Genomic DNA, 24,130 nt, shown 5'->3' with positions numbered 1-24,130 from the left:
TGGATTTTGATTCTACGAATCGTCAACTCAGAAAAGTAAATAAGCTACTTAATGAAACTTCCTCCTTAGATGAAGAAACAATCAAAAAACTTAAGACATACCATGCAAGACCTCCTAGAATTTATGGCTTACCTAAGCTACACAAAACTAATGTTCCACTTAGACCTGTCGTAGACTGTATCGGCTGTCCAATGTACAAATTATCAAGATTCTTATCTAACCTTCTCCGCCCTCACATAGGCCACTCAGTCTCTTCAATCAAAAATTCTACTGAGTTTCACACAAAAATTAAAGACATTCAACTATCAAAAACTGACTTGTTAATCAGCTTCGACATTGTCTCCCTCTTCACTAACATTCCCCATAAAGAAACAATAGAATTACTAACTCAAAAACTTCCGTCTGATATAGTTGAATTGTTCAAGTTTGTTATTGCATCAGGTTACTTCACCTGGAAAGGTCAAATTTACAAGCAAGAGGAAGGAACAACAATGGGATCTCCTTTATCACCAAACCTAGCAAATTTGTTTCTAGAACACCTTGAGGAAAAAATATTCACTTTTGAACCCAAACCAAAAATTTGGCTAAGATATGTCGATGACATATTTGCAGTATGGAATCATCCCGAACCTGAATTACAACTGTTTCTAGATAAAATTAACCTTCTTCATCATCGCATCAACTTTATGTTAGAAAAAGAATCTCCACCGGGTATCTCTTTTTTGGATATACACATCAAAAGAAAAGCAGACGGTTCCATCGCCACTTCCGTCTTTCGCAAGCCTACATTCTCAGGTCGCTACATTCATAATTCTTCTGCTCATCATCCATCTCAGAAATCTGGCATTATTAAATCACTAGTTTCCAGAGCACACAAATTCTGCTCCTCTGAAGAATCTTTAAACCAGGAATTAGAAGTTATCAAAAATACAGCCATCCTAAATGGATATAATCCCAAAACAACTCAAAAAATCATCAGTCACTTCTGCATACATCAAACCAGACAGGAAGAAGTGCATAGGATTCCCATACCTTACGTTAAAGGCATCTCAGAACGTCTTTCTAAAATTATGAAGAAATACAATTTTGCCACTACTTACAAACCTATCAACCAAATTTACAACTTATTACCTTCTCCTAAGGGCAAATTCTCACCCTTGATGTTACCTGGTGTTTATGAGATTCCATGCTCATGCAAATTATCTTACTTTGGACAGACAGGTAGGTCTGTTCAGAAACGCATCTCGGAACATCAAGACCACATTCGTCTTCTTAAACCGCAGAAATCTGGCCTCTCTCAACAGGGAATTGAAAATCCAAACCATAGGATCCATTGGGAAAAGGCTAAACTTTTACATAGATCTTTATTTAAACATGAACGTTTATACAAAGAAAGTTCTGAAGCCCTACTACACAGACCAAACCTAAACCGCAACGACGTTCTTACTATTCCTAAAGTATGGGAAATTATCATACAAAACTGTGTTAAATAATTAACGTTTTTTTTTTTTTTTTTTTTTTTTTTTTTTTTTTTTTTTACTACTTTAGCACGTTATGCATGTTTTCATGAGACTCTATTGTAATCATGCGCCCTAACTGTATGTTATTCCTAATTTTTGTTTAAATACTGTACTGATGATGTCCTAAGATACTTAGGATGAAATATTTACAATTAAATAATTTTCACTGTGGTTTATACGTGTGTTTCTTCTAATTATCTCCATCTATATCTGCAGGATGTCTACCCTTACCACAGTGCCATCTTTCAACAAGACAATTCACCTTCTCATCGGACTTGTACAGCTACCAAGTGGTTGGAGGAACACAACGAATTTGCCACATTGCCTTTGTCCCTTGAACTCCTCTGACTGTGACTCGATTGAACATGTGTGGGATATGCTAGAACAAAGTGTGAGAACTGCTAATCCTCCTACTCCATGGAATCAACATTAATTAATGGAGTTGATGCAGCAGACATGGGCCGAGGTACGCATGGAGGATGTTCGACACCTTGTGGAATCTGTTCCTGGCCGTCTGCGAGCCATGGTTGCAGAGAGAGGTGGACCACACGTTATTAGGTGGGTGTTCCTAATGCAGAGCTAACTCAATGTAGATATCTTGCAGTATGATTTAAATAAATTGTTAGTGTGGGCAAAGGACAATAGTTGTCAATTTATTGTTGCAAAATCTACACTTCCAGATGAAAAGATTACTGACATGGTATCATATGGATGGTACTGGATGGATTATGTGAAATTGATGACACTATGGATCTGGGGGGGGGGGGGGGTAGCAATTTGAAGTTCAGAGGATATATATTGCAAAAGGATAACTTAGATGTTGAAAATATATAGCCAAGTAAAAAAAGGGGATTTTATCCTTCTAAATTTATAAGGCAATGATTTGGCAGTATCTTGACTACTGTGTATAGATTTGATAACATGAGTTTCTTAAGGATCAGGAGGTTGTGGAGAGGATTCAGAGAAAAATGACCAAGATGGTGACAGATTTGTGGAATGCTGCCTATGAGGAGAGATTGATGGTGAGTTTGAGAATTTAAACAGGCTTCCTACAGATTGTATGATAGAAACCTATAAGTTACTAAAGGGATTCTGTAAGATCGACACAAAAGAAATTTTTAATATTGTGTATGTGTGGGAAGGAGGGGAAACCAAGGAGTAACCCTTGGAAGTTGTGTAAGAGTGTGGTTAGTAAGGGTGTGCAGCTTAAGCTCATAAGTTCATCCCACTGTACACACTCTTTGCACCACTGAAGACAATGCTTCATGATGGTTCGGGTAATGTGGGGCCTACCATGGAAACCTGTGCTGTGAGCCTGAACTCAATGAACGTAACCATAGGGTGTTACAAAGGATAATATGTAAAAACTGCCATTTGTCAGCGACATTGAATGCACAGTGTGTCATCCACTGAGAACAGCACTTGCAGTTGACTTCTTCTGCTTCCATCTCCATATGGCATCACTGATTGTTGACCTGGCTGGCCCAATTTATTAATAATTTGCCAAACAGATAGGCCTGCAACATGGCATCCTATCAAATGTCTCTTTCAAACGCCATCACTTCCCGTCTTGAAGCCATTTCACACAGACACAGTTACATTAACTTGGGAGTATCATATTCCTCCAATTTATACCAGCTACAAATACATGACTCATTACATAGCATAATGCACCTTGTCATTGCCTAAGAGTAAATTGAGGATGTCCATTTACTTCTTTCTAAGCAGTGTGTGTGTGTATTTATTTATTTTATTTTTACAATAGTTAACCATTAATTCATAAGAAAGCAAAGACTATGTTTTGACAGCACTGAGGGTGCTAGGTTATTCTCTCTCAGAAAAAGAATGAATATATGAAGATCACTAGTTAAGGAAATGTTCAAAATGGCAGAGATGCTGTGTTCAAACATCAAGCTCGAAATGTTTGAGTACTGTGCTATATGTCAAAAAAAGTAGGAAGAATAAAGTGTACTATTATCAGCAACATTGTTAATAGTATTATTAGTAAGTAATAAATTCTCCATTCCATGCCAGTGAGTTCCAGCCATCTCTCTGATCCCTGTACACTCTCTCTTTGGTCTTCCTGTAGCTCTTTCCATCTCTGGAATACCATTCCGATATTAACGTCATCTATTCTTCTTGCAACGTGACCTGTCCATTGCCAACTGGATCTTTTAATGGCAGTTTTAATGTCTCTCACCCTAGTCTGAGCTCTGAATGAATAATGATATTTCCATTTTCTTCTGGGTAATTTTCAAATTGTTGATTAATTTTTTAGTCAAAGCCACACTTCACTTCCATATGTCATGGCCAGTATACAATTGTCAAATAACTTTCTTTTAAGGCAGGCTGCGATGTTTCCTTTGGTTGAGGTTTTCACAGTGTTTCCCAAACACTATTTAACCAAGTTGAATTCTACATATAATTTCTTCTTCACAACCACCATCTACTGTTATTTTTTGTCCTAGGCAAACACAGGAAGTTATTATATCAATTTCCTGGTGTTCCATTTGTACTGGCAGTAATGTATTTATTATACATAATTTTTTCGTTGTTTGTTTACATTCAATGCTTTCTTTTTCTTTCTGCATTCAATTCATTGATCATTTGTTGAAATTCTTCTGCAGAGTTTCTTAAAAAAAAAAAAAAAAAATCTCATCAGCAAATCATAGGTGATTTAGTTCTTTCACATTTACTATCATTTTTAGGTGAAATGGCATCTCTCTAATTCCCTTTTTTTAAATAGGAAATTTCATATTTGTTCCTGATTTTATATATGCAGTTGAATTCTTATATATAATGGCCAAAAATATCAATATAAGTTTTTTTTTTTAATGCCTTGATTTTTTTTTTTTTAGATATTCTAATATAGCTAACACTGAGACTGAATCAAATGCCCTTTCAAAAATCAATAAATGCCTTTCAATAAATCAATTAATACAAAAAACCTTAAAGTTTTTGGTATTCGTTTAGCTTTTCAATGGTCTTACACTTGGATAAAGGATTAAATTAAATTTATTATAGTCTTACCAAGTGAAAAATAAACTTTCAACATCTTTCTCTAAATCCAGAGTAATTTAATAAAAAGGTGGCACAGCGTTTGGCAACTCCTATAGGTAAAGATGACCTCCCCATTGCTTCTGCCTGGTATCTCCACTTCTGGGCCTGGCTCCCACTGAAGAGACCTCAATAAAGGTCGAAATTAGTCTGGGTAATAGCCTTTCCCTTAATGCATAACATTATACATATCCGAAAGGAGATGTGCTTTGCATTATGGGAGATACTGAGATAGGAGTGATGTTAGCTTGGTCCACCTTTGCTACGAGTTGCCTGGTGTTGTACTACCTTACCCCAGTCCTGAAGATATTTTCAGGTGGAAACTTTGTTTGCTCACACTTGGATAAAGGATTAAACTAAATTTATTAAATACAAATGTGGAGACAGAACACAAATCAGAAAACTTTCTGTTTATTATTTAAGATATTTCTAATGTCTTTTTTTGCCATAGGAAGCATATGGTGTAGTGTTTCTGGTATGTGTGTACACACACAGGGCCTATATATATATATATATATATACACACACACACACACACACACACACACACACCGTATATTCCGGCATATAAGTCAACTTTTGCATTGAAAAAAAGGACTAAATTAAACTTATATGCCGGGTCAAAAATTGATTGCTTTCCAAGAAAAAAACTAGTACGTATCATACTCTGTTAAATTTATTAACAATATACAAAAAGGGTAAATAAGTAAAAATATTTCAACTTATATCAAATTTATTTACAGAAAAAATTATTTACGTTATATAATTATTTATTTACAAAAGAAAATAGGTACGTAACTGCATCATTAAAATTTAATTTTCACTGTCTGAATGTATGAAAAGTTCATTGTACTCTGGTTCTGTAATTTCTTCCAGTATATCGTCATATAAATTGTATTCGTTTTCTCCATCAGATTTAGCATCAATTTCGTCATCATTGTAAACAAAATCATCTTCCGAGCCATCTAATTTGTTAGATATAGCACATTTTTTAAAAGATGTTATTACTGTATCTGGTTTTATTGCATCCAATTCTTTCGCTACCCATTCACACATAGTTACTAAAGATCCATGTCGCATTTGTCCTCTTTTTGTGTAACTTTTCTCTCCCTGCATCCATGCATTCCACTGTTTCCGTAAACTGTCTTTAATACGTTCATTGCCAAGCTGAAAATTGGAATTTCGTGTGGTGGCCAAATTTTTTTTTTTACTTGACAGCGACGTCCACGCGATAGTGCGTGACCGGCCGAACGGTGAGAACTCGCATCACGGGATATCGCGTGATTGGCAACGGATGTTTTGGCTGGCCTGGTTATACAAACATGCCGATGTTCTCGAACCCCATCCGCAACATTATTTTCCAGAATAGGCCACTTACAAATTCCTTTCCGTAATGTGCACTTTTTTTTTGGCATTTTCATTATTAAAGTTTCATTTTTTCTTCAATAGCGAACTAGTTTTTCGTTTACTCCGAACTGACGTGCAGCAACACAGTATTTTCTTTTGCAAATTTAATCACTTTGCACTTAAAACTCGTGTCATATTTCATTCTTTTAAAAGAAGCCATTGCACTTTAGTTCACTATTGGTCAACTGGTCAATACGAAATAAAATTTCTTTTTTGTCAACTAGGTATTTTATATCTTTTGCTAAAACAAAGAATGGAAGGATAAAAAGGCAGTTATGGTCACAGTGGTTGACACCTGTATAAAAATTTTACTTAAAAACTGTCATAATTTTTATTTTTAAAGAAATTTTATGAGTCGACTTATACGACAAGTATACTATAAAAACTCAAGTAAACTCAAAACATTCAAATATCGACTTATATGCCGGAATATATGGTGTATATATATATATATATATATATATATATATATATATATATATGTGTGTGTGTGTGTGTGTGTGTGTGTGTGATCCACGAGGAATAGAAGAAAGTAGAAATCTGTTCACATTTTGCTTGTTCAACCTTCAGCTGTTCAAACAGATGGAATGAAAGAGGAGGAAGTGAAGTTGATTCGGTGAGACTCAAGATGGACTGTAAAAGGATGTTGGTTAGCAGTGGCTCTTGTTTTTAATGATTTTTGAACAGAGTGGAAGAATAATAGGGCCAATTCAGCGAAGCGCTGTCAATGAAATGAAAATATCTGTAGAAGAGGCACATGGCAGGGGAGGGGTGAAGTGGGCAGGGGAGAGAGAGGGATCGTTAATTAGCTGGATTGCCCTCTTCTGGATAGAATCAAGCAGTCTTTGAGAGGATTTCGGTTCGCCACCCCAAATATGAGAGCAATATTTTATGGGGGGGGGGGGGGGATTTGAGATTTGTATAGAAATAGGCATGCATGGTGTCTTGTAAGAAATTACTTCACATCAATAATTGCCTTAGTATCCCTTAATGCAATCCCTTTCCATAATGCATAGCATTATGCATTTCTGTAAAGATGTGCACTTTTGTTCTGTATGCAACCCATTATCAGCTGACATTCATCTTACTAGAAGAGCTGTTTGGCGATGGTTTGGAATACTCAGAGGATTCCTTACGAAACTCAATACTAGGCAATGAAAGAATTCCAGACAAATAATCACAGGAATATGCCAAGACAAAAATCCTTCACCTCAAATAATATGAAATATGTTACTAGATATGCATTGAGAGACCAATAATTCATGTGTCAGAGTAGCGAAAAATAAAGAAATTATTTCTACAAATGCTCTAAATAGCAAGTAAGTCTTGATCAAAAATATCTCTCAGAATGACTTACACAACTACATAGCTAACTGATGCAAGTCTTTCTGTAACTCATCTTTCAAGAGTAAAAAAGAATTGCCAAGGTGACTATTGAAGCATTAGCACCAGTACATGGAATTCCAGCAAACTCTGCATTAATAAAATCTGATAATTCTCTATCAATTGCATCTAGAACATTCAATTAAAATATTCTAGAATATTTTAACAACATTTGGTACAACTGGTTACAATACAATATTCATGAATTGTGAATAGTTGCCTCTACCTGTACAATACGTGTTGTGTTAATGAATATATTATTGATAAGTGTTTGGCTGAAAGTACAGATTAATTCTCCAAATTGAAAATGTATTCCAGTCAGCCTGGTCAATTTTCTACAGTTGCAACTGAGAGTGAGAACATTTTCAGGTGATATACTAGAAAGCATAGGAACATTATTTCTAGTAGCATTACAATAAATTCCTACATTTCTAGTATACTTTACAACTTCCCGTTGCAGAGTATACTAGAGTATAAGGAAGCACAGTGCAAATCCTTAAGAGATATTGATGTTGTATGTAACCTACTTGTGAAACTATTCACACACAAAAGTGTATTGTGAAAAATATAAGTTCATGTCAAGTATAACATACTTGGCAACATAGAAATTTATTATACGTTGCCAAGTACAAAATATCAAAAATAAGAAACTATATGAGAGATATAGTTTCAACATTAGAAATGAATTCTTTCATTTCAAATGAAAGAATTCATTAGAAATAAACATTTACTTATACCGAATGACAAACTTCAAGCATTACATTCAAAGAATTATAGTATTTTCTAGTTTTAAGTACATAAATGCATTTCTAAACACAAAAGAAGCTTTTGTTTGGACAATTGCTGCTGGCAATGAAGTTAACTGTAATATCCAATTTGTTTAAAAAAAATAAATCAATAAACAGTATTAAGTGAAACTAAGTTTCATTTAATACTAAGGTGATAAGTGCTAATTTGACTATTAAATAATTATAATTACCAATGTGATTCTTTTCTCTACAGGATCTCTAACCCCAACAATAGTTCCCACAGCTGGAAGATTACTGTCATCTGCTACAGATCCTTCCATATGACAAGAATCATCATAATTGGCAGGTACAGGAGAAAGAAGTTTTACCTATAAAATACAATATTGGATATACAGATTTTGCAAGATGGAAAACCCTGCCATCTGAGCATGATTTATCTTCATAAAAATAATTAAAAGTATCCCATTTTCTGCGTGCGTGCGTGCGTGCATGTGTTAGGCTCAATAGTCATCACTGCCAAGTAACACAGCTTTATTACACATAGTGTAATAACTTAACATAGTGCACAAGGCAGAAATCTGCTGGGAGGAAATCAATCTGCAGAAAAGATGTGAATAATGGGGGTTGAAGGTTAATAATGGGGTTCATGGTTGAAGAGGAAAGCAAACATCTACAGTATCTGGAAGGAGGGCTGATTACAAAAGTTCAGAGTGTTGAACGAATGATAAGAATTATCTGGTATTCTGGTGGGATGTTTAACAATATGCATTGGCAAATTAATTCAGCTTCCCTTTGGACTTAACATGTGAATTAGAAAATAGGAGCCACTTTGCATTAGGAACATTAAAGCCTTCTACGAGGGTGTGCTGAAAAGTTGTGATAATCACCATGAAGGAACTGATGTAGAACCATATAACTTGCACATTATTCTACACATTCCCCATGAAGTGTTATACTTGTTACAATGCTGCTACAGCATTTCCAATTCTCTGAAAAAAAAGTCTTTACCTTGTTGCGCAAATTAGTCTATTTCTATTCTAGGTGTTTATCAGAACTTTTCACCCCCCCCCCCAATCATATGAGGATAGCCTCACTCTTTAGGTGATTAGACTGTATGAAATTAAAATTTTAGAGATAAGCATTGAAAAGTGTTAATTGTGACATCAGTAAGCAGGAAATTAAAGATATAAAGAGAAGTAATGAAATCTTTAGTCAAGCAGATCATAAAGCAGGGATTCCAAGCTTGGCAAGGAATGTAAGATTTTGAACATATCTCACAATATCTAATGAAAGCATAGCTGCAATGGCTCAGATGGATAGTAATTGTGAAAGATATCACAAATGGGATTTGGTTAGGAATAGCATTTGAATTTTGATGACTGAGTGGTGGCATACATCACTAAGGTTTGTACAGAAGCCACAAATGTTTGCAGAAGTGAAAACTGGTTATTTGCTATTTTTTGCAATTTGTTGTTGCATTTTTTTTTTTCAATGTTGATAGGAATTTTTTTTATATCCAAAGTGACTAGTACTAATTCGTAGTTGAGTTAGTGTAAGAAACTTATAGAGCAGGGGCATGTTAGAAGTGAGTGACACAACAGTGTCCCGTGTGCATTGTTATACTTCTGCTATGACTAAATAACTGGAATGAGGACTTTCATTCCCCAGCAAACAGAGTAAAAATCAGACAATTATTTACCATGTGATCAGGAAGCCTGTAGATTTGCTATCAGTAATGATGAAATCCCAACTGTTTACCAAGTAGAATCAAATGGAGAGAGTAAACAACATCAGATTACACTGGAGATATTTGTACTTCTCTCAGCAAATATAACCACAAGCTTAGCCACGACTCCTTTTCTACATATCAATCTCCTCCCAAACAATCTCAACCGCATAAACATGGCATTACTGCAACAGCACCAAGTGGGATGAACCTCTGACATTTCTACACTTCTTTACCATGGTGTGATTCTTTAAGCTTTTCCAATCTAAACCTGCTCTGACTAAATAACTGAAATAATCCTTACTGAAATGAGGACTTTCATTCCCCAGATTTCTACAAAAGACCTATACTACGGCCTGAACAAGTGCAATAACATCATTAAAAAAAAATCCAACACAGACTTCCTAAGGACCAAGTGCAATCAACATGCTTCTTACTTGCCTGAATCAAGCCTTCTGGTTTCTCACTAAGGCTGTTTGATGCAACTTCTACTCCCTTGTTTTCACCTCTCTCACAATGTGATGGTACCAAAATAAAATCCTGATGGTATATGGTAAAATCATACAAAAATAACAGTAGATTAAATATCCTTTTTTTCATCCTGAAATTCTTCTATAGATGACCAAGACATATCACTCCAATGCCACAAAGTGCTCACAATATGCCTGTCTCCTCTGTTCTTTCACCAGAAGGTCATCAGAAAATTCCTCATTCATTCATCCATACTGGATTCTCTGGTCCAGGTGATATCTCTAATTATGCTTAAAACTCCTTTGCCCAGCCTGTCTCTAAAATATGTGCTTCATGAATTTATCATCCCAGGGTCCTCATCTCAATGGAAAAATTCATCAAGAATCAGTTTCTATTTAGAGACCCTTCAGTTAGTGATCATAAATACGTATTCTTCCATTCTCATTCTACAGTGGACCACCTAATTAAACTTACCCACCCAAAGGACAAAGAAAGAAACTCATGCAGCCATTCTTGATTTTTCCAAGGCATTTGATTATATCTGGCATCAAAGTCCTCTAAACAAGATGCCATCTTATGTTACTAGTAGTCAAATAACAAACATGCATGTTCACATAATGTAATTTTTAAATAAAGGCTTCACACATGTAAGAGAAAACTAAATATAATTTATTTAGGCATCGAAGTCCTCTAAACAAGCTGCCATCTTATGTTACTAGAAGTCAAATAACAAACATGCATGTTACACATAATATAATTTTTAAATAAAGGCTGCACACATGTAAGAGAAAACTAAATATAATTTATTACTCCTATATATTTTGCTCAATATGTCACGAGCTTCTTTCAGGAAAAAAGGGAAGAAGAACTGGTAACAACATTTAAATTCTGAATACAAGAACGAGTCATACAACATGCATATAATATTGCATGTCTCAGTGAGAGCTCTATAGTAAGAGGAAAGAGTTCAGAGATATGGGAATAGATGTATAATTAATTAATTTTTTAAAAATGATAAACAATTAATATTGTTTCCTCCTACTGTACAGCTGTGAGCAAGACACATTATATTATATGCATGCTGTATGACTCATTCTTGTATTCAGAATTTAAATGTTTTACCAGTTCTGCCTTCTCTCTGAAAGAAACTAAGCCACTAAAACTTTTATACTGATATTTCAGCATTTCTGGATGAATATCACCTATACAAGTTGACTTCCAACATACTAGCCAAGTTTCTGATGGCTTTTTTCAACCTCAAATAATGATATGTCCTTCAAGCATTCCTCTTAAATACTCTCTAATGCTCATTATGGTAAAAATTATGGAGACTACTACCATGATGGAGCTAAGAGAGAAATTAGTCGGAACACTAAATTAGCTGTATACAAGACAGTGTTCAAACTAGTTTTAACTTATGGATCTGAGAGCTGGGTCAGAAGTAAAACACTTGACCAAAGACTAGAGACTGCAGATATGAGAGTCCTGAGAAAGATTAGAAGCGTGAACAGATGGTCAATGGCAATATCATATTAAAAAGGAGGATATTAGGAAAGAACTTGACATTGTCAGCATCCAGGAATGCGTTAGCAGAGCTAATCTCAGGTGGTATGGTCACTTAAACAGAGTGGGCGAAGAAAGATTAGCAAAACAAGTGTTCTCTGCCAGGTTGGCAGCAAAACGACCCAGAGGAAGACCAAGATATAGGTGGATTGATGCGGTACAAAGTGCCTTAGACGATAGATCTGATAATGTTGGAGTCTTGACAAGTAACAGACTGATTTGGAGGAAAATTGTAGATAGGAAGTAAGTAATGATGTAATTTTTTTTTATGTAGTACTATCATATCCTGTACACCCCTTGAGGGTACATGGCAGGAATTTGATGATGATATTTCAACCTTCATATTAAGGTCATCAGCTGAGGTATACACATAGGTACACAGGGAAACAAGCTACATTACAATTCAAACAGTATGCCAAATATTACTAATTTAGTAATATTACTAGCCTAATTTCTTGTGAAAAACTACATCAAAACTATAGTCTAGTATTTATGGCCAGAGATGATATTCAATCATGCTGTGCTTTAAACAAAATTAATGTTAAATACTACAGCCTAACAACAAAACAACTAAGGTTTGTTATTGCCAAATTAATGCTTTGAGTAATAAATAGTAAATGGAGTACAGGATTTCTGGAGACCTGCAGTTCTGATTATTATGACCTACTGAATGGCTTCAATCCAAACAAAGATCAAGCATAAGCCTCTTAAGGCTTACATGTTTGTCCTCCCTATGAACTCCAGCCCTGTACAAGTCCTATCTTTCATCATTGGAATCTCTAAATAAATTGCAAAAATCCTAAAAAATCATAATCTGGAGCCTACTTTCTTTCAAGCCAATACTGCCCACTGCTAGCTCTCCTCCCCTCCATGTTACCTTCCACCAAAGATAGTTTCCTCTCTACTACCCAGGTTTTGCCAGACTTTGTGACTATTTTAACATTGTGTTGAGAAGTGCAGAATAACATTTTTACATCCTCTGCTTAAAAAACCCCATCAGTCTGGTCTAGCTCTCAGCATAGATTAAACACAGACCAAAGAATCTTCTTGTCTATGACCTGTCTTTTACATAGATGTTGACTCAAATGTAAAATGCTTATTTAAGGAGTGCTGAATTACTTCAACATTCCCTGCAATGTGAATAATAATAACTGGTTCCCTATAGAATGCCTTACCCTTATTAGCTGCACATGATAAACATTTTATTTAGTCAGTTTTTTTTAATACATATCAAGTTCTTATCTAGTGTACTGTGACCAAGCTAGCACATGGTTTTCTCGCTTATGAAATTATTCTTATTCTACCTTTTTTTATAATTAATATTAATGTAATTCTATTACATTAATATTAATGTATTAATTAATGGAATTAGTAATGATTGACTTGCTATCCATGTAAATTATGTAAACAAAAATAATGCAATTAATAAAAAAAAACAATTATACTTCACAATCAGCACCTCATTACATCATCAGAGTACACACATATACAAAAAGAAATCCAGAGTTATATGAAAAGAGATTGGAATGACAAACATTTACAGTAATGTCTTTCTACTGCTTTCTGATATCACATAAGACTATTAGAAACCCAGGAAAACAGTAAATAGAGTAATTAACACAGCTACAAACAAACTTGGCCAAAAGGCACCTGAAAGGCAAGGCTAATTAAGGATGTAAATAATGGTGTAGAGAAAGTTTAGAAGAAAAAATTTTTTACTAAATTAGAAATAATGTAGTAATTAACTAAGTAAATAAGTCTTTGAGTTGTAAGTCAGCAGTTAGAATTGAAGTACAGGAAGATGGTTTGATGTTAAATCTGGTATCAGAGAAGGACGTACATTATCCCCTCTATCATTCATTATCTTTGTGGATCATATTATGAAGGAAAGCAGTATTAAACCAGATATCAAAATTGAATGTTAATCTCAGCTCTTTACTTTATGCAGATGATGTAATACCTTTAAATAAATCCAGTAGAAGTCTGCAAGCCTCCCTGACTAAACTGAATAACTTGTAATAAATTTGGTATGAAAATCAGCAATAACAAGACAAACACAATGAAAATAGACAAAAACATTAAAAATATCAACTGCATCGTGAAGGGAGAACCTACAGAATAAGTAAAACATTTTAGCTACTTAGACACAATTTTTAGAGAAAGATGGTAAATTAAATATGGAAACAGACTACAGAATTAACAAAGCTGGTATAATAGGAAGTCAAATGAATAAATTTATAACGAATAAGAGAGAAATTAGTCAAAACACTAAATTAGCTATATATAAGGTATGTTCAAACCAATTTTAACTTGTGGAACAGAGCTGGGTTACTTGAGCAAAGTCTAGAGACCACAGATATGAGTCCTGAAAAAGATTACGGATGTGAAGAGATGGCATGAATGGCAATATCATATTAAAAACGAGGATATTAGGAAAGAACTTGACATTGTTAGCATCCAGAAATGTGTTAGCAGAGCTAATCTCAGATGGTATGGTCACTTAAACAAAATGGGAGAGGAAAGATTAGCAAAACAAGTGTTCTCTGCCAGGTTGGCAGGAAAACGACCCAGAGGAAGACCAAGATATAGGTGGGCTGATACAATAAAAAGTGCCTTAAAAGAGAGAAATGTAAGATTTGATAATGTTGGAGTCTTGACAGATAATATATTGATTTGAAGGAAAAGTGTTGATAGGAAGTCAGTAATGATGTAAGTTCTTCATGTAGTACTATCATAATATCATATACATCCCTTGAGGGTACATGTCAGGAATTTGATGATGATGAACAGTAATTAATCTGTAATATTTGCATAAAAAACTGCACATAGAATACATATACAATTAATAAAGTATTTGTGTAATGTGAATATAAAAATGTATATGAAAAAAGAATGAATAACTTAATCAACCTATGAATATGTGTATGTATGTGTACATCCAGTTGGGTATCCATATTTACAGGGGGTGAAGTGTCAACACATACTGCAAAAACATGATATTTCATTAAAATTTCTACACTCATCCAAATAGCCCCAGATGTTTTCTGTGTGCCTAATCATGACTTAAGTTTTTAACAGTATTACCACCACCAAACAATTTAATCAAAAGATGTTTAATTAACTGCTTATATTTTGCTGAATTTCAAATCAGCATCATCAGAGCACAACACACTTGTACATGCGACAGTGAGTAAGTAAAATAATAAAATTGCAGTGTAAAAAAGATCTAAAGTCCTATTTATGGTACCTCTAATGTTGAAAAAAAAAATCATTACAGCTATGTGGGAGTTGCTCTTAGGATGACAGGTTCCCAAATTTTTGGCAAATTAATGCAGCCATACTTGTTCAGGTTAGGAGAATTCTTCAAAGCCATTGCTGACTCAAAAAATAATCTTTCTGATCAGTAACAAATCCTAAATAGCACATTTGTTTTCTTCCATCTAATCCAGTGTGAAGGAGTATCCAAAGCGTGGTCTGCCAGTCCTGACTTGCCATAGTTATATAGTAGCGAATGTATTTTTTATGTTCTTCCAGGTGTTAACTGATCTTCCTGTTTGTCCATAGTAGGAAAAGTCACAGGGAACTTCATACACTCCTGGGTGTGCTGAAGGGTGAAGTTTATCCTTAGGTGAGCGGATAAGAGTTGCTAGTTTTACATGCGGTTTGAAAGTGGTGCGAAGGCCATGTTTCATCAGTACTTTGGCTTTCTTTTCTGATGTACCTCTGACATAGGGAATAGAGATGGTCATGTTGTGTTCTTCTGTATTAGAGGAGGGGAGGAGTAATGGGGCTGTGTAGTATTTTATCTATTTTGTAGTGATTGTAGCCGTTGGCTAAGAATGTATGACACAGATATTTGAGTTCTGTAGTCAGGGCTGTATTGTTAGAACAAATGGCTCTGTATGTGAGTGTTTTTAAAATGCCATACTGTTGGACTGGATATGTAAGTATCTTCCTGTGTGTTGGCTTTCTGTAAATGGAAAAAGATAGTGATCCATTTAAAAGGTGGATTACTAATGTGTCAAGAAATGGTAAACAGTTATTAGATTCTTTTTCTACTGTGAAGTGGATTTTGGGGTGTTGACTGTTTAGGTAGGTGACAAATGCATCCAAAGTATCTTATCCATGGGACCAAATGGCAAACACATCATCTACATAGTGTAACCAAATTAGTAGTTGTATGTAGCTGTGGTAAGTACTTTGTTTTCAAAGTGTTCCATGTAAAAGTTTGCTAATTAATAAATTTAAATAAATTTAATTTTTATTTTTATATTATTATTAAATTTAAAGAAATTTAATTTTTATACTGACACCAATAATCATTTTAAAACCTAATCAAAATATGAATATCAAAGAAATTAAATATACTTCTTCATCAAATTTGGCATCCATGGCACTGGATGGTCGGCTAGAAGCAACAAGACTGCTACGGCGAGGAGTATCTACAAGAGAACTGCAACAATTTCCAAATCCTGCTACAACTCCAAAGGCACAACCAGTGTTTGGGATATGAACTTTGCAAATCTTAAAATAAAAGACAAATCATTATCATCATGTAATTAACACATCACTATAACTGCACAAGCAATGAAATAATTGGCGACTATCATTAAAATGCTGCTTACTTAATTCTGCTACCAAAAATTATCTAAATGAAACCAAAACTGAAATGAGGAAATTGTTTGTTGAGATTCTAAATAAAAAAAATTTCATTAAATCTATCAGTCAACACAGAAATATCATCTGTTCAACTTATTTAGCAAATTTGGCCAATAAAAATTGTTCAATTCTAACAAAAGTGAATAGACTACATGCGAGCATACATTCTAAATACCAAATCTCCTTTATTTCAGGCTTGTTAGTGCATAGGTTACTGCTTTATGTAACCTTATAATGTTCTGCCAAACTATGAATATATATGCTCAAATTCTTGAACAGCTGATCTTGGTCTACCAACCATTCCAAACATTCAACACTAGCCCCCCCCCCCCCCCCCCCCCTTGATCTTCAACCAGTAAGAAATCAGAAGTTTGTCCAAATTAGAGAATAAATAGTCTCTGATCTTGATGGCACTTCTCCAGTTGTTCTAAAGGTTTGTATTCCTGAGTTGACTCCTATGCTATATCATATGCTTATGCTCTTATTTCAATAGTATCTAGCTTGCATATTACCAAAAAAGATGACAAATCTCTATAATCAAAATTATAGACCAATTTTTCTTATCTCAATACTTATCTATTCCACCTTGAAAATTGTCAATTAATAAACAATGGCCAATATACATTCCACCAGTTCATTCAAGAAGGGGAATCTGCTCTTGCTTATCTCACCCATCTTTTGAGAAATACCATGGGAAAGTTTGACAAAACTCAAGCGGGTTGTTCTGGACATCTCCATGGCTTTTGAAACAGTTTGGCACAGAGATATATTCAGTAAACTCTCGTCACTGGTCTATCACCTGACTTCTGCCACCAGGTTAGCAACTTTCTGAAGGGACATGCAATATGCATGATGGTGAATCATTCCTTAAGTTTTAACTATGTTCGGCAGGGCTCCATTCTCTTAGAAACCTCTCTCTTCTTATATATCAGTGATCTCCAGTTGATTGCCAATCCAATATACAATAAATTATACTTGCCAAGAAACTTTATTCTTGTATAATCCTTTACCCAAGTATAAGCAAACAAAGTTTGCACATGCAATATCTTTCTGACTAGGCTGCTTGTATATAGAAGCTGTTGAGTTCACATAACTTGTCTTATTCCATAATGTAGAGTACACTTCCTTTCTTTCCAATTGCAGCAAGCTGCCCTCCTCCTCCTCATTTGAACCTTTCTATACACAAATCACCACATACTGCAGATTATGAACTCAAAATTCTGATCTCCATACCATTCTTCAATGAAAATAATCATGTCAATTTAACACTCATGAAGCACAATTCTGCCTTATTTCCTTTAAAAAAAAAAAAAACTTACTTCCATTTATGTTACTTTTGACAACACCCAAATCTCTAGAGATGAGATTTTGTTTCTTGGAATTACTCGAATCTCTCTCTTGGCATAAACATATTACAATTACTGCCTTCACAGAATCCAAAAAAATTAAAATTTCCCTTTTGCTCAAGACAAACTGGTCCAGCTGCAGAATGTTACTGTGCAGAACAGTATTATGGAGGGGGCAAGAAGCCTCTTTTTGTTTGATTTCAATAGCTGTGGATTGTATTTCTTGGGAAACATATGATGATGGGAGACTTCCAGCAGTCAGCAGTATAAGGGAAGAATGAAAAGGGGAAATTTCTTTTGTAGGTTTAACCATATTAATTCTATATAAATCACTAATCCATACAAATGCTGAATACTGTTCTCAAGTTTTGGGTGATGTCCCTAAGAGCTTCCTAAAAATACTTGGCTCAGTATGAAAGAGAGCAATTAAGTCAATTAGTGACCCATCTCTCACCACTACAATAAATCTACACTAACTTTCATACAAGCATTCAGTTTCTGTTGCTTGCATCCTATACAAATACTTCCATGGCTAGTGTTCATCTGAAATGGCATCAATAATTTCTCCCAATCCTCAGTTAAATCCCTGAAACACAAGCAGTAGCTATTCAATACTCCAAAGTTCAATTTCAAATCCTTGAAACAAAGTTCTCCTTTTCATTCATCCATTCCCCTGTTGCCCTCTGGAGCAGTCTCCCATCTCGTGTTTCCCAAGAAACATAATCCACTGCTCTTGAAATCAAATATGAGATTCCTCCTTGTCCATTCACATCCTACAGACTGACAAACCTCTCTTCATGGGATTATCAAAGAAACTGAGTTTGGTAAACAAATCTTTGTGCATATCCTAAAGAAAATAATGGAATTTGTTTCAATTCCATTAGCCAAATCAAAACTTTTTTATATAAAATTTCAAAATATTTAACCAAATTTTCATGTGCAAATGGTCAGGTGAAAACTGAGATGACTATACATAACAAGGTAACATATAAAACTGGGTTTTTAATTGGTCGGAGATTTGTACAGAGATGTAGCCTACTAGTTTTGCCAACTTCACTGGTGGCTTCATCTGGGCACACAAAAAATAACAAAACAGCTTAAAACAGAACAGAAAAAGTATCAGGTTAAAACATAACCAAATTCTAAATAAATATTATAATATTGATAATATTTGGATAATATGGAAATATTATATTGTGTCAGGTTAAAACATAACCAAATTCTAAATAAATATTATAATATTGATAATATTTGGATAATATGGAAATATTATAATATTGATAATATTTAGCATTTGGTTATGTTTTAACCTGATACTTTAGCTTGTTTCTGTTCTGTTTTAAGCTGTTTTGTTGTTTTTTGTGTGCCCAGACGAAGCCAACAGTCAAGTTGGCGAAACTAGTAGGCTACATTTCTGTACAAATCTCCAACCAATTAAAAACCCAGTTTTATATGTTTCCCTGTTAATATTCAATAATCGAAAATAACATTATCATGACTATACATATTTTAGTAATTAGTCCAAAAAGTCAACTCATTGCTCACAGAAAGAACTACAGTTTGTTATAGTGAATTTCTTTTAATATAGCAATGAAACTGAGGAGGAGGCCTCTGACTGGGAACTCACAGCCACCTGCTATAGTTAACGATTTTGTGACAATGGTGTTTGCTATACTGTGATTGTATTCATCAGTATGATCTGTCCAGCAAGAGCCAAGGAATAACACATGGGGAAAAAAAATTTAACATAACAAACTAGAGTTGCTTTGGTTATGTGCAAGTCAAGTTGTTTTGTCTAATTTTGGTCACTAAAAATCGTTAAGCTGAAAAATCCAAAAAAAAATCCAAATAACTTGGTTCTGAAGGGACATGCAATATGCATGATGGTGAATCATTCCTTAAGTTTTAACTATGTTCGGCAGGGCTCCATTCTCTTAGAAACCTCTCTCTTCTTATATATCAGTGATCTCCAGTTGATTGCCAATCCAATATACAATAAATTATACTTGCCAAGAAACTTTATTCTTGTATAATCCTTTACCCAAGTATAAGCAAACAAAGTTTGCACATGCAATATCTTTCTGACTAGGCTGCTTGTATATAGAAGCTGTTGAGTTCACATAACTTGTCTTATTCCATAATGTAGAGTACACTTCCTTTCTTTCCAATTGCAGCAAGCTGCCCTCCTCCTCCTCCTCCTCATTTGAACCTTTCTATACACAAATCACCACATACTGCAGATTATGAACTCAAAATTCTGATCTCCATACCATTCTTCAATGAAAATAATCATGTCAATTTAACACTCATGAAGCACAATTCTGCCTTATTTCCTTAAAAAAAAAAAAAACTTACTTCCATTTATGTTACTTTTGACAACACCCAAATCTCTAGAGATGAGATTTTGTTTCTTGGAATTACTCGAATCTCTCTCTTGGCATAAACATATTACAATTACTGCCTTCACAGAATCCAAAAAAATTAAAATTTCCCTTTTGCTCAAGACAAACTGGTCCAGCTGCAGAATGTTACTGTGCAGAACAGTATTATGGAGGGGGCAAGAAGCCTCTTTTTGTTTGATTTCAATAGCTGTGGATTGTATTTCTTGGGAAACATATGATGATGGGAGACTTCCAGCAGTCAGCAGTATAAGGGAAGAATGAAAAGGGGAAATTTCTTTTGTAGGTTTAACCATATTAATTCTATATAAATCACTAATCCATACAAATGCTAAATACTGTTCTCAAGTTTTGGGTGATGTCCCTAAGAGCTTCCTAAAAATACTTGGCTCAGTATGAAAGAGAGCAATTAAGTCAATTAGTGACCCATCTCTCACCACTACAATAAATCTACACTAACTTTCATACAAGCATTCAGTTTCTGTTGCTTGCATCCTATACAAATACTTCCATGGCTAGTGTTCATCTGAAATGGCATCAATAATTTCTCCCAATCCTCAGTTAAATAACTGAAACACAAGCAGTAGCTATTCAATACTCCAAAGTTCAATTTCAAATCCTTGAAACAAAGTTCTCCTTTTCATTCATCCATTCCCCTGTTGCCCTCTGGAGCAGTCTCCCATCTCGTGTTTCCCAAGAAACATAATCCACTGCTCTTGAAATCAAATATGAGATTCCTCCTTGTCCATTCACATCCTACAGACTGACAAACCTCTCTTCATGGGATTATCAAAGAAACTGAGTTTGGTAAACAAATCTTTGTGCATATCCTAAAGAAAATAATGGAATTTGTTTTAATTCCATTAGCCAAATCAAAACTTTTTTATATAAAATTTCAAAATATTTAACCAAATTTTCATGTGCAAATGGTCAGGTGAAAACTGAGATGACTATACATAACAAGGTAACATATAAAACTGGGTTTTTAATTGGTCGGAGATTTGTACAGAGATGTAGCCTACTAGTTTTGCCAACTTCACTGGTGGCTTCATCTGGGCACACAAAAAATAACAAAACAGCTTAAAACAGAACAGAAAAAGTATCAGGTTAAAACATAACCAAATTCTAAATAAATATTATAATATTGATAATATTTGGATAATATGGAAATATTATATTGTGTCAGGTTAAAACATAACCAAATTCTAAATAAATATTATAATATTGATAATATTTGGATAATATGGAAATATTATAATATTGATAATATTTAGCATTTGGTTATGTTTTAACCTGATACTTTGGCTTGTTTCTGTTCTGTTTTAAGCTGTTTTGTTGTTTTTTGTGTGCCCAGATGAAGCCAACAGTCAAGTTGGCGAAACTAGTAGGCTACATTTCTGTACAAATCTCCAACCAATTAAAAACCCAGTTTTATATGTTTCCCTGTTAATATTCAATAATCGAAAATAACATTATCATGACTATACATATTTTAGTAATTAGTCCAAAAAGTCAACTCATTACTCACAGAAAGAACTACAGTTTGTTATAGTGAATTTCTTTTAATATAGCAATGAAACTGAGGAGGAGGCCTCTGACTGGGAACTCACAGCCACCTCCTATAGTTAACGATTTTGTGACAATGGTGTTTGCTATACTGTGATTGTATTCATCAGTATGATCTGTCCAGCAAGAGCCAAGGAATAACACATGGGGAAAAAAAATTTAACATAACAAACTAGAGTTGCTTTGGTTATGTGCAAGTCAAGTTGTTTTGTCTAATTTTGGTCACTAAAAATCGTTAAGCTGAAAAATCCAAAAAAAATCCAAATAACTTGGTAAACTTCGCTGAGATTCTAAATACTGAATTTCATTAAATTCTAGCTAGTAGAGCAGAATTATTATTTTTAACTGAATATAAACAACAGTGAGTTGAGTGGACACATGCACATCCAAAACACCAAATTTCACAGCTATTTATTTGCATAATTCCAAAACATTTTGCCAAATTTTTCACATGACAAAAAGAAGATAGCTCAACAAAAAAAATTTTTTTTGATAGTAACAAAACAATGAAGCAACTGGACAGAAGTACATCTTAAATACCAAATTTCATAAGGTTACTTGTTTATACAATTTCAAAACATTTTCGAAATATTTCATATGAACAAAAACGGACATGGTGAACATAGAAGTGGACAAGCAAAATCAATTTAACAGAATAAAATCTGTACATTCTGCAAAATGTTCTTTTAATTCAAATAATTTACCTTTATGAATAATATCATCAGAAATACTCATGTAAAAAAAAAAATTCTGAAAAACCAATTTGATTTGCTTAAATGCAACCTTTGATATTATTTTTCTGACAAAATAATTAACCCGGCATTAGTAAGGTGTCACAGATCCCAAAGATTTTAAATTGACTATAACTTTTTAACAATCGTGGCAGTGAGTCAAGCCTCAGTATAGCTTTCCCACCCGTAGCCTGCTACTCGACACAATAGACGATAGGCTGTTGCACACAAGCAAGTTTAGTGCGCAGAGGTGTAAAGTGTGCTGGGGTGCACCAGGCCCCACCTTACCAAAAGTGTGACTATATTTACTTCAGAAACATAAGTTGTTTTCATGTATAGTCTACTAAAATATTATCGTTACTGCTGTGTCTTCTATATTTTTACATACCAACTATAAGCAAATATGTTTTCGTAAATATTTAGAGGGTATTTTGAGAATAATTTCTTTTTTTTTTTTTTTTTACCAGATGTGTTATGAAGCAGGAAGAATAGAGGTTACGTCAACTTAAACATGATGCTAAAAGTTGTTAAATAAAGACGTTCAATTAGGTAAGTATTTTTGGGTAATAAAAATTTAATTTTGTGGATCTGTGTTTTTATTCTGCAAAATTACAGGACACTTTAACAATATGTAATCGAATATTGATTAAAAAGATATGGATTTCTATAATACACTACATTATTCAGGTGGGTCTGTGGAACACCACCTTAACACTTTTGTTACATTTTCCCACCTCACCAGTGCCAGGTTAAACAGATATGAACCATACACCAAAGCAACACCATAAGCTATGTTTGTTGAAATAGTAAAAAAATAATAATAATAAAAAAAATAAAACACACACACACACAAATTCATTGTTGTTACTCAACCTGTCGAATTGCTTGATTACTGATGTATTGGATTCAGATTCCTTTAGAATGTAAACAGAAACTTCTTCTTTTATTCACTAATGTGAATAAAAGAAGATTCCGAAGTTCCACAGTTCTACGATTCCGAAAAGGGAATCATAAAACTGTGAACTTTTAAAAAATTCACAGGTCTACAATTCCCTTTTCGGAATCTACTATAAATCTTCCAATTAGCGTTTCCTCGAATATTCCTTTTAAAACGATCTATAGCAATAGTTTCTTTTATTTATCAATACTTATTCCACTTTGAAACTTCACAGTTCTACGATTCCTTTTTCGGAATATACTATTAATTTTCCTCCGACTGTCACATAAAAAAAAACTCAATTTCCTCCGAATCTCAATGTCTGCCCGCCTGTGATCTTATTTCCTTTAGAACACTCTCTTGTTTACTCCCGTTACTTCGATACCAAATGCTCTCCTTGTCCGCTGTCAATCACACATCAAACTTCTTGGCGAGCATGCACACTCCATGAAACTGGCAAGCAAGAAGTTAGGTATAATGGCTGACACTTAGATTACATTAATGTAACGAGGATGTCTCTTCAAAAATACACAACTTAATATTTTAAGTTGTGTTTTAAACAAATTAAACTACGATAAAAATTGCTTAAAGTACACAACTATTCAAATCCTGTAAG

At 34.2% G+C, this 24,130-nt stretch overlaps 1 protein-coding gene across 4 annotated transcripts in view; it reads right to left on the bottom strand.

The window, feature by feature from the left end:
• The window catches only part of shtd (anaphase promoting complex subunit 1), an 844,012-nt gene that overhangs the window by 597,905 nt on the left and 221,977 nt on the right, over positions 1 to 24,130 (bottom strand). For all 4 annotated transcript variants that reach the window (XM_090401046.1, XM_090401047.1, XM_090401049.1 and 1 more), the window contains 2 exons: positions 16,245 to 16,400; positions 8,347 to 8,484 (listed from right to left, as the gene is read on the bottom strand). In XM_090401046.1, coding sequence (XP_090257172.1) covers positions 8,347 to 8,484; positions 16,245 to 16,400 — 294 coding nt within the window. The remainder of the gene's footprint in view (positions 1 to 8,346; positions 8,485 to 16,244; positions 16,401 to 24,130) is intronic.

This window comes from Typopeltis vanoorti, chromosome 11 (genome assembly GCF_054136105.1).
Source record: "Typopeltis vanoorti isolate ZY-2024b chromosome 11, IOZ_Tvanoo_1.0, whole genome shotgun sequence".
Classification (NCBI taxonomy): Eukaryota; Metazoa; Arthropoda; class Arachnida; order Uropygi; family Thelyphonidae; genus Typopeltis; species Typopeltis vanoorti.
Note: the sequence above shows the minus strand (reverse complement) of the source record. Positions and strands in the feature narration are given on the sequence as shown.